Source organism: Choristoneura fumiferana, chromosome 9 (assembly GCF_025370935.1).
Source record: "Choristoneura fumiferana chromosome 9, NRCan_CFum_1, whole genome shotgun sequence".
Classification (NCBI taxonomy): Eukaryota; Metazoa; Arthropoda; class Insecta; order Lepidoptera; family Tortricidae; genus Choristoneura; species Choristoneura fumiferana.
The window spans coordinates 12,414,847-12,427,123 of NC_133480.1; the positions used below are offsets into that span (position 1 = coordinate 12,414,847).

Below are 12,277 nucleotides of genomic sequence, written 5' to 3' on the forward strand. Positions count from 1 at the left end.
AGCACAGCGGCTTGAGTGGCGCAGGACAGTGCAGAGGCAAGTTCGCGAGTTTGAGGAGCAGCGTAAAGCTGACCTCGATACTAAACGCGACGAGCGTAAGTCTCGGCCACCTGCTGCCATTTATTATAACTACGTGGACGGTGTGATTACGTGCCGACAATGCGGACGTACGTTCACAGCTAAGATAGGCTATGTAAGCCATCTTAGAGCGCATGAGCGCCAAATAACTAACTAGGAGTCGAGGTGGTCGCCATGGCCGAAATCGGTCGGATCATCATCACACATACATTAATTTTAAGTAGATGGCGAATTTCTGCTGAAATCATTGCAATTACTATTCTCAAAGTAAAAACTAAATTTGCAAAGACGTATATGGTTGTATTATTAGCAAGGAAAAATGTAAAAAATAGGGCTAATTTTATTATTTTTACTTATTTCTTTATACTTACACCTATGTAAGTAAAGTGAAATATAAAATGGACGGATTCGTACGAACCAACAATGTCAGACCGCTACAAACACCCTAGTTTTTATAGAAATAAAATGCTTTAGTATATTCTTGCTGAGCTATCACTTCCGCGGCGTAGAAGGACCATTTTATGGCTCGCGTAACCGTTCCCCTGACAATTTCGCGTCAAGAAAATTTACTTCACTTTCCGGTTTTCCTTATTATCTGGTAACAAGTTTTCCTTAGTAAATATAACTAGAGTTAATAAACAGCTATTATTATTTTGTTCATTATGAAGATTTTGTAATATTAAACTTTCGTCAGTTTTGCTAAGCTGACTACGTTATAGAGTGCCGTGACAAAGCGAAATGTCTTGTAGCATATTTGAGATACATTTTTCTCAAACGGTATGCTGCCCTGACCCTTATCAAAAAATATGAAATTTCCATTGTACAGCTATATTTTACAACATCGAAAACACAAACTGAAATATAGATGCACAGAAAAACCAGAAAAATAAGACCATATAATAAGACTATATAGATTTTCGATATAGGTTTTACGGATAACCGTAAAAGTAACAAAAAAATTTGGAATTGAAATAAAAAATACAAAATGATTCCAAAAAACCAATCTTATATTTTACAAATTTACCATGGAGCTATATATTACTGAGACTGGACGGCTACGCAAGGCCTTTGACCTACGATGTTATTTATGGTCTAAAAATGTGCCTCATCCTATATCCCTTTAAGATTTATTGTCAACTAACCGGCAGCAGAACGCGAAGTTTTCTTGCAAGATTAGAAAAAGTTGTGTCAAGATTTGAAGAGGAAATTTCCGGTACAGTTTGTTCTGGGGTGGCATAATATTTTTTGTTATATTTTGTGGAAGAGATAATTTAGCTTTCACCAGAAGGAAAACAATAAAGATAAGATTGTGTCGAGAAATAGGAAAAGTAGTCAAAGAATTGCTGAGAGTACCTTAACAACGTGCAACGATACAATGGTCATTAATCCATCTAGCCAGTTTATATACGTCTCACTGCTGGAGACAGGCCTCCTCTTATAATGAGAGGGCTTAGGCCATAGTTCACACGCGGGCCCAGTGCAGATTGGGAGTTCACTTGGGGATACAATGGTGTGGGCTAATAATTAAGCAATTTTTTGTATTTATTTAGTACTTTAGTTTTCCGTAATATAATTAGCAAGGGTTAAACCCAAAATAAACTGCTCAGATTCCGATACTTAAGTTAAGAGCTTTTAGAAATCACTACGGCCGAATAAATCGCTTCATTAATGTTACCCTGATAGAGTTACAAGGAAACGATTAAATTTAAGGAATATCTTAAACCTTCCCCGAGGCGCCAAGCTTCGTTAATTATTATTTATCCATTGATATTCGCTTCGTAAAGGTAATCATAAATTAAGTGAAGTAAAGGGTTTCTTGAAGGAACAATGGCGTCAGTTAATTAAGATATGGTTTAAAACAATATTATAAGTACTCCAAATGGCTGATGAAGAATTTTAAACGATGTTGTAAATAAATTATAATTGTAAATTATCTACTGCAATTAACTTCGGTAAGTAGATGTTTCATATAATCATGTACATACTCGTATACCTTCTTTTTACAAGGATGCCAAAACGAATAGAAAAAGAAAATAGAAATGAAGAATGAATGTAGGAATAAAATTTAATGCTTCTATGAAATACTCGTAAGGTTTTAGCTATAAATAAAAAAAATACGAGCTATATACTTGTGGTGTGACCAAAAATGTGTAGTAAATTTCATGTAAATCCGTCCACTAAAATCTGTTTAAACTGGACTTCTAAGATACTAACAGGAAAAGATAAATAAAAAGTTTGTGAAAATCATTCATCTTTTGATAGTTCTCATTTATTTTCAAAAGTACAGGCAACAGGTGTTTTGGTTTATAAACCAATTTTTGTGGATTTAAAATGCATTTCAAAACATGATCTGACCAATCGCGTGCGGTTATTCAGAAAACATACCCTCGGTTGGATTTGAACTGCAACAGCCGCGATTTGAGTCCGCGACGTGGCAGAAATTTGGGGCCTCCATGCGTGCTAGCACATAATTATACCTTGTGTTGATAGTTGAGTACAGACTGAGCTAGGGGCTCGCAGGGCAGAACATACCTGCCTATCTTTATTGTTCTAGACTAGATTCAATGAGACAACCACGAGAGGTGACTCACTCAGCGTGTACCCTAGCTAATGGTGATCACAGAAAAAGGAAGGCTGCTTCTGTGTTATCTTCTTGTTATATCTGTGTTTCTGTGTTACATAATAGTTTTGCCTGAATCCATTCACAACTCGCGAATTGTGATGTAAAAATTTTCTTTGATATACTTACTACATAATATGTAGACAGTATAACAAAGAAAAATATAATTAACGTTGTTGCGTGAATCGAAAATTGATTCAAATTCACTGTTATATGTTATATCGCGCTTACTCGAAAGTTAGGCACAGGAAAATTGTTGAGATGTTTACGCATAGGTCAGTATCAACAATTAAGGTTTATCTGGTCCATTACGTTTTAGCAGTGCTTCGTTGAACGTATGTAATATTGCTTACGAACGCATCGCCACTTACTACCAATAATTAACTTCCCAAATAGCTACAAAATTAGATATTTTGCAGAACCTTCGCTTTTCTATGATTCGTAATCAAGTCTTTGGTTAATTTATTAAAATATTAGTAACTTTTTAGCATTTTGAACGCGTTGCAGTACCTCCAATTGAGAAAATTCACTAACCAAAAAAAAAACGTTTTATCTTAACTGTTAAAAAACCATTGCAGTTTTTGACTTGTGGAAATAGAAAAACGTACAAGAAGAAATTACTGAAACGGTAAGGAACTGCAACCTGCTCTGCATTAATATCAACTCTTTCAAGGGGCAATATATTACGTAATATTTTATACATTTCCACGGAATGGCATCAAATTTCATAAAATAATACGTTTCAAACTTATTTATTTGTCAAATAATAAACCAAATCATAATTTAGTCAATTTTAGTCACATTTGAACTTCTTTGATCGCAATAAACTTTTGTTAGCCAAGTGTAATTTGATTCAAAGTTAAACCAACAGTTATATTGATTAATTGCAGGCTGTATGTAATCCAGTTACTTACATAATAATGTCCAAACATATCCAAAACATATTACGTAAATTGTTATAAACTCAGTTGTTGTTCGTAAACCAAAATATTAAAAAAGTAAGAATGAATTACTTTTGCCTTTGAAATTTTAAATTTTTAATGTCGGAACACGAAGAGTCTAACCAATATAATTTAAATATCATAGGATAGAATAAAAACCTCATTTGAATGTAAAACTAAATTACAACTAACTAAAACATTTATTGAATATTTACACTTAAGCAAAACACAAAAATTAAAATGATCTGCCATTGAACTCAGATCGCTGAATTCATATTTAGAAAATGTAATATGCTTTCCCCCAATAACTGTGTAATATTGAAAATACTCAACGTATCAGAAAACAGATTACGCTTGTGATCCGACTTTTATGATTGAGTAAACTCCAAAACATGTTTTGGAATTGGAACTGATTGGAACAGTACAAATGCCGTTAAGAAAATTATGATTACCCCCGCAATAAATACAGACTGTATTGATTGGTTATAAATAGATGTAGGAATAAGTACAATTGTCAAACAGAACTGCGAAAATCCTCGGTGATACTTTTATAAGTATAATTGATTTGTTATTCGTAAACTTGAGAGTTTTAACGAACCCCCAATGGCATTAATCGTTAAAGAAATCCAATTAAAATTGTGAAGTATTGCATAATCACCCTTGTTCTAAGCTGCGTTTTAATTCTGAATTCCAGCGACGCCATTTCTAAATTAATTTCGGCTTGTTAACGAATTCTTTGGAGAAGATAAATAAAATTGCAGAACATATAACTTAATTGTTCAGGAATTCTGCGCTGGCACAAACTAAGTCAACGTGAATTACTTCACTAGGAGTTTCCCGATACTAAAACAATGATCTAGTTGCTTTAATTAATTTTACAAGTATTTAAGATCATATTTCTAGTACCTACTTCTCAACAACGTAGGGCATTTGGCGTATTTGACCGAATTTAACAAATTACAATTTTTTATTTAAAATTGGTTGAAATAAAACAAAAATTAAGTTAAAACAATCCCCTGTAAACTACACGCAGTAGAGATACGCTGTATTTACATAACTTCATGTGGTAGATAAGCTAATTTTCAGTATCACCGACGAAATTCAACTTAGCCTCCTGAGGATCAAAGTGATAATACTTGTACATTATTGTTAGCAATAGAACTTATATCTTTTGAAAAATAAATAAAGTGTAATTCCCTCTGTATCATTCAAATTTCCAAAAAAATAAATTCTATTGTATCTATGAGACATTAAGTTTTAAATTTCGATGTCAATTTTTGTTGTACTCGTATGGGGAGTCTCGGGAGGTTTCCGTAAATTATATACGATCAAGTACTTACTCAGCATTGGTTTCTGGCGTAGGCAGGTCTCCAATAGTGGTCAGAGTCAACGTGGACCAGTAAAGAGAGCCGAGATACTTCCGCGTCAAAGTAGCGTAATCCCCAGGACGGTGGGGATATACCCAATCTCCCTGGAAAAAAAAGCATCGATACTTACATCGTTATTTTTTGCTAAGACCATGTTCTGTCTGAAACTAACACAATTACAGGTTTAATAGAGCAGGAGGCACTTAAAAGCTAGGTAGGTATTAGAGATATTTTTCAACATGAAAATAATTCAAGACGACCAGATGGCCTAGTGGTCAGAGAACCTGACTACGAAGCTTGAGGTCCCGGGTTCGATTCCCGTGTCGGGGCAGATATTTGTATGAAAAATACGAATGTTTGTTCTCGGGTCTTGGGTGTTTAATATTTATTTAAGTATGTATTTATCGATATAATTATATTTATCCGTTGCTTAGTACCTATAACACAAGCTTTGCTAAGCTTACTTTGGGACTAGGTCAATTGGTGTGAATTGTCCCGTGATATTTATTTATTTATTCAGTACGGAGGTAGAAACTGCATAAGAAAATGAAAAGACGACGAAGGATTTCAATTATGTTTAATGTCTTGCACACACTTTTAGTCGCTGTTTTTTTTTCAGAAAGTACTATAAGTTAAAGCTCTCAAATTAAGTCGCTGGTGCATAGTGGTAATGATCAAACATTATTAAATCAGCGGACTGAACAAGCATAACAGGTCTTCCAAGATATCAGTGTGTAGGTACTGAATTTTGCATTAATACCATTTATGTTTTTTGTTTTGATAATTACATTATTTTTAAAAAAATTGGCATTATGAGTACTATTCTTACTGCAGTAGTTCCCTTTATGATGGAGTTAAGGGTACCATCCATACTATATTATACTATATACTTACTATATAATATTATAAATGTGAAAGTGTGTGTTTGTATGTTTGTCCGTCCTTCACGTCGAAACGGACCGACGGATGGTCGTGATTTTTGGTATAGAGATAGTTTATGGGCCAGAGGGTGACATATATCTCTAATAGGCTACATTTTATCCCGAAAAATTGCACAGTTCCAGAGGGAATAGCGCACGATAACCGAATTTGACGCGGGCGAAGCCGCGGGCAAAAGCTAGTAAACAATAAAGACATGCTACGGTCGTTTAAAACCAACTTAGTTTCTTCGTCGTCAAAGCGAGTGATTACCCCAGGCTAATTGAATACAGCGTTAACTACGAATATAAATCAACTAATTACTTTAACACTGAATTTAATTTAAAATGCATTGAAGTCGTCATTAACAGCTCAACGTATTCATGACAAAGTTTAATCTGAAAAATTGTATCTCTGCAAACTCTGCATACATAGCTATTTACGTTGCATTTTACATTTATTGTATAAGACAGAAGACAGATTGAGACGAGAATGGTATAATTTAAGCGCTGTTTAAGGTAATTTTCTAAGTCACTTTTAATTTACCTTAATTAGTTAAAGACTCAAATCATTTTGTTTTTCCTACGGTTTGAATGGTTAGTGATATACCGACGCGTATTACAGTCAAAACCATTTGAAGGGTCCACGAAAAGAACATGTCACCTTTTATTTAAATTAAGATTTTAATCTCATAATGTAGAGCTTGACAAAGTACTATGACTTACCATTGAATTAAATAATCTGAAAACAATACAAAATATATATTCTTTACTTTCAAAGAAATGTTAACCATAGTATACCTAGTGCCATCTACGAAGACGCGTGATTTGGTCAAAATAAGATATTAATGACATTGTAATAAGAACCACGACACGCGTCATCGTGAATGACTCTACCTTAAATAAAATTGTCCGTGATGACTGACTTTGAAACCGCGATTACTCAAAAAGTTGCTAAGGGGACTAGACATGTTCTTTCCGTGGGTGGTCCCTTCATTTATAACTACATCCAAGGGACAGCAATATTTGATCGTTAAAGACAGTTGGTCGTTTAAACCACTGTTATTTGAATGCTTGGGATTTGTTTTTTGGTTTTTTCATTCGATATAATACATAAAATTCTCACAGCGTTCGTTATCAAAATCCTCCGAAACGGCTTGACGGATTTTTATAGGAGGTAATAGTACATTGTGTCTTAAGGGCGGTAAATAAGGAATTACAAACGAGAGTCTATTAGAATTGTATATTTGTAAAAGAAAAACTAATATTTTTTCAAAATTGCTGCAGCACGCCAAGCAGTAACAAACTCATTTACCAACCTTGGGCTTCATGACAAGACAATTAGTACGGGCAATGACTCATTTACCGACCACGGGTTTCATGAGAAGCACATTAAGGTCGAGGGTTTTATTTGGGGAGTTGCAAGCAAGGTAGCCTGCATGTTACGACACTGTTTACGAGCAAGTGTGATGAAATAGTAGATTGATAACCAAGGATGGAGTGATTTCACCCGAGATATTTCTGGCGCTCGAACGAAGTGAGAGCGCCAATAGTTCGAGGGGAAATGGGTAATTTCACCCGAGTTAGACACTCTACTTTTCATTTCGACTGTGAGGAAAGTAAAAAACTACAAAAAATGAGAATAATAATAAATTGAATTTACTTATATCCAACCTCCAACGCTACCTTTTCGACTGGCCACTTGCCACGGCAGACTACAAAAAAAAATCGAGTTGGTCACGACCAAGGAGCTTATACACAAAAGTGGACGTTGAACGCCGAACGAAGAAGTTTGACCTTTATTACTTATTTATATTTTCCATCTCTTTTTTTATATTTCACGAATGACTTCTATCTCTTTCTTAACCTAACTAAAGAAAGAGATGGAATATGTTCGTGACGTAATAAAGATCAAATTTCTTGTTTCAAACGGATGTTCGTCGTTCAACCTCCAGTGTTGTATATAAACTCCTTGGTCACGACGTGCATCTAGATGGCCATGCCGTAACGTGAAAAAAAAGTGTCATTGACGTAACTCAATTTTCTTCGACTCCGTGGCTAATCGAAAAATTAAAAAAAAAAATACTTTCCACCCTAGAGATGAAAACGCAATTTTCCACCCGGCTATCTACCCATGAAAATTAAACTTTCCGAACAGGAGAGATGAAAACTATTTTTCATACTTCTACGGAGTCGCGGGCAGCAGCAAGTGTTGTTAGAAGTCGTTAAAAACATCCGGACTTTCAAAACCAAGTTTGTGTTTGCTAGCCACGCTCGCGCCCATGCAAGAGTCCAGACTAACTCATTGTTTAGTTGCGTGCATTTGTATATTTAGCCCATTTACATTATGCATATTTTACCTAAATAATCTTACGATGATGCATATTTTCATTATATTTGCAATATTTCTGCATACCACAAGCAATAAGAACCTACTAACATAGCACCTAAAGTCAAATACTGTCTGTTACCTCGGTTGATGTAGAAAAGTCTAATTTAATAAATAACTATTATAATTCATAAAATTAAGGTAAAAAAATGGATCCGGGAAAACATCAGGAGGATAGAATAACTTTATCTTTTTTTACTTAGGTACAAATGCTCTTGGGAAAGCCTTATGTATTTATATACCTAGAGGAAACATATAAAATGGCTGACAGGGAAAACTTGCCTTGCGACACCAAAATTACTCAAACAATTATAGCGAAAAAAAACATACTATATATCGCTGTTAAATATTCAACTTATGGAACTTTCCACCCAGATATAAACACAACACAGATTTTTCACCTTTAAAAGTATAGGTACATAATGTTCCACTAGCTTTTACCCGCAGTTATGCCCGCGCGGAAAATAATACATAACGTGGATTTGTATTTTTTATATTTTACTCAATTTTATCCCACAGTAACGCTTGACCGGGATAAAATGTATCCTATTTCCCAGCCCAGGTCATATAGTCTACCTACGTGCAAAATTTCCTCAAATTCCGTTCAGCTGTTTACGAATGATTGAGTAGTAAACAAACAGACTTATAAACTTTCGCATTTATAATACTAGTGAGAAATGGGGATGGGATGGGATGACCTTTAAGGAGCCAGATTATTACTGTAATATTATAATTAATAATGTGTAGGTAATTATAAAATTAATGCCTATGGCAAAATCAAGGTTATACGAGTACGTTCATACACTTTAATTAACAAAACGAAGATAAAGTAAATGACTCGTGTCATTAAAGTTCAAACACGAAGCTTGTTTTATTAGTCATATATGCCAGTGTATGTCAGAGCTTTAATTGGTAATTAATTTTATCAGTGCTTTAGTCCATGGCGGTCGACGAGGGTTTTTTTTAATGTAGGGTAAAACTTTTTCATATCGTACATACTCGTAGTTTATAACAAAGTTGCTTCCCGTTGTCTATTTCTATGTATGTATGTATAGTTAGATTTTTTAAACTATACAATACAACTGATTTTAATGCGGTTTTTTTACCATTACTTAGCTTACCTAGATAGTTTTTGTGGAAAGTTTTTGTATAAAGCGACGCGCCCGGGCTTCTTGTGGTGTAGTTTTGGGGAAAGGGGGGAGAATTATCATTATAGATTTTCTTATTTAACGTGTATTTCTCACTCTACTGGCATTTGTCATGGCTTCAACATTGCTATTTCTGCGAGCCTGGTTTCGATGGTATTTTTTAAATGATAGGTACATTATTAGAAAAATTTCTTTAACTTCTTTCACTTTCACTTTATCTTCACTTTATCGTCACTTTATCATAAAAAATCCAATTAGTTCAGGCAGAAAAAGGTTTCCAATTCAATAAGTATTTAATGTACTTTCGGAGACCGGAAAGAATTCTTAAGCAGTCGCAAATGCTCACAAATCTCACAATGAATTACTAACATGAAATCTGATTTAAATTAGAGAACTGTTGTTGGCAATGTAGGAGTGTGTCTGTCGGCGGCCGATCGTAAAATCCGCCAGATCACGAAATTCCTAGGCATATCGTGAAATGCCGCCATTTCATGATATGGACACACACACACACACACCAATACAAAACAATAAACTAATACATACATAAATAACAATAGACTACATATAAACTACATGTAAATAAATTTAGTTTTTATGTAATATTTTTTTAAGGCAGTCCGTTTTTGTTTTACAGTATAAGTTTGCAAATTATTTTAGAATTCAGAAGATGGCTGGGTTAGTTTCAGTAAACAGCCTTGTAATCATTTTTCAGGACTTTTCAACTGTGGTTAGCAAATATTTTCGTACGTTAATCGATGTTCAAATTGAACACCATCAAAGGCGTGACTACACTTTTAATCACAAAATCCGATGAAAAACAGAAGCATTCAGTCATGCGTAAGTAACCATGTACCTCAGCAATAAGTGCCCAACTGTCACATAATTCTTGTATGCTGTAAAATTTGTATGTGGTTATCTGAAACGAAACGTAGATATATTCTGTATCGAATATTTGCCATCCCGCCTGCTACAGGGGGATTACCAATCTTGTGGCAAATGGGTCGGCTTCCAATCATCGCTTCGGAAACCACGCTAACAGGTAAACCTGTCTCAAATTTATTTGACACGCGTTAGCCTGTGTGAATATTAATAATGTTCAGTTCAATGAGGGCTATCGCGTATGAATCGCCGCTAGAGGCGCTAGTGTAGCGTGAGGTCTCCGAAATGTCAAATCTCATAGTTTTTGGGTGAGCTACGCCGTACGCGGGTTTATTTAAAATTGGAATAATTTTGTGAATATTTTGCATTACCTAAAATTAATTATGGCAATTATGCGTTACGGGGCAATGAATGTCTGTGTTTTGAGACAGTTTTGTCTTTCGAAAACTTTTGTCCTCCCTTTTTTTCCGAACAAAACGGGACTACGCAACACTGGTTGCTCGATATTTTTATGGTACGGTTTTAAGATGTATGTGTTAACTGACGGTTAAATGTGATGCCGTCTCCGTCTTATTCGAACAAAACAAATAGAGACGGCATCACATTTAACCGTCAGTTAACAACTAATCAATGGATGGTGAAACAGCCCTTAAGAGTTCATAAAGTTAGTAAAGTTACCTACAACTAAACACAAATGTTTAAAGTTATTAATGTCAGATTCGAACTTCAGCAAAACTCAGTTTTGTAAAATTTGTAGTAATGTATTTTACTTATACGACACACATAAATAGAACGCATTCGTTTCAGGAGAAAAAACAAGATTAAGTATATTATGGATTATCATCATTATCATCATATTATTACAAGCCGTAGGACGTCCACTGATGGATTAGGCCTCTCCATAGACCTTCAGTTGTTCCGGTTGGAACTGGCCTACATCTACCGTGAACCCGCGGCTTTAACTGAGTCGTCCGTCCATCTGGTTGGTGGACGCCGTACGGCGCGCTTGCCGATTCGGTGTCGGCGATATAGGTACCTAACCTATGCTGATGCCTCGTGGATATATTAAGCGCCTATATACCTGCTGAGCTGGCAACGATGCCTTTTTGTTAGTTTTTCTCGATTATTCTATAAAAATTTGTTGGAACTGTTCTTAATATGTAGGTAAGTTCGAGTACTGCCTTTTCGCAACGTAACGTTTGGCAACCTGTTTCATTTCGCAACTTTTCATTTCGGAAACTCTAAAGCTGTAAACGTTTCAGGATTTATTACAAGGCCATCGCGTAGAACCCTTTGGGTTAGGTTAGGTTAGTTTTATAAAAATCCTGAAATATTTACAGTTTCTGAAATATTGAACAGTTGGGAAATGAAAAGTTGCGAAATTAAACAGGTTGCCAAACGTTATTCGCCGAAACATTAGTAAACCAGGTAAGTTAATGTGTCTGCTGCAATAATTATTCGTGGTCGACTTTTATATTCTTTAAAATCGAACAAACGTTTATTAACGGTTTTTAAAGAAAATAAAAGTCTATCACGCATAATTATGGCAGTAGACACATTACTTATACCTATTAAGAACAGTTCTAACAGACCACATTTTTAATTTTGTGTTGTATTGTATTGTAAAACTCTTTATTGTTCATAAAAACACATGAAAATAACAGAACACAGGATAATAAGATGTACAAAGGCGAACACATCCCTTAAAGAGATCTCTTCAAGTTAACCTTTGAACGACTGACAGGATATCAGACACATGAGTAGACACTACAAGTACAATGAAAAGGCAAAAGAACCGAAATTTAAATTAACTCAAAAATTCATTATTGAATTTTCATTCAATTTTTATGGAATAATCGAGAAAAACTAACAAAATTGCAACGTTGTCAGCTCAGCAGGTATAAACGCTCTTAAATAAAAAAGGCACTTTTTAAA

General features: G+C 34.8%; 1 protein-coding gene across 11 annotated transcripts in view; it reads right to left on the bottom strand.

Moving 5' to 3' along the window:
• Positions 1-12,277, bottom strand: part of Cngl (Cyclic nucleotide-gated ion channel-like) — a 489,773-nt gene that overhangs the window by 15,040 nt on the left and 462,456 nt on the right. For 9 of the 11 annotated variants that reach the window (XM_074092452.1, XM_074092442.1, XM_074092451.1 and 6 more), the window contains 2 exons: positions 4,980-5,110; positions 2,464-2,538 (listed from right to left, as the gene is read on the bottom strand). In XM_074092452.1, coding sequence (XP_073948553.1) covers positions 2,464-2,538; positions 4,980-5,110 — 206 coding nt within the window. The remainder of the gene's footprint in view (positions 1-2,463; positions 2,539-4,979; positions 5,111-12,277) is intronic. The other 2 variants (XM_074092447.1, XM_074092444.1) reach the window with 1 other exon arrangement.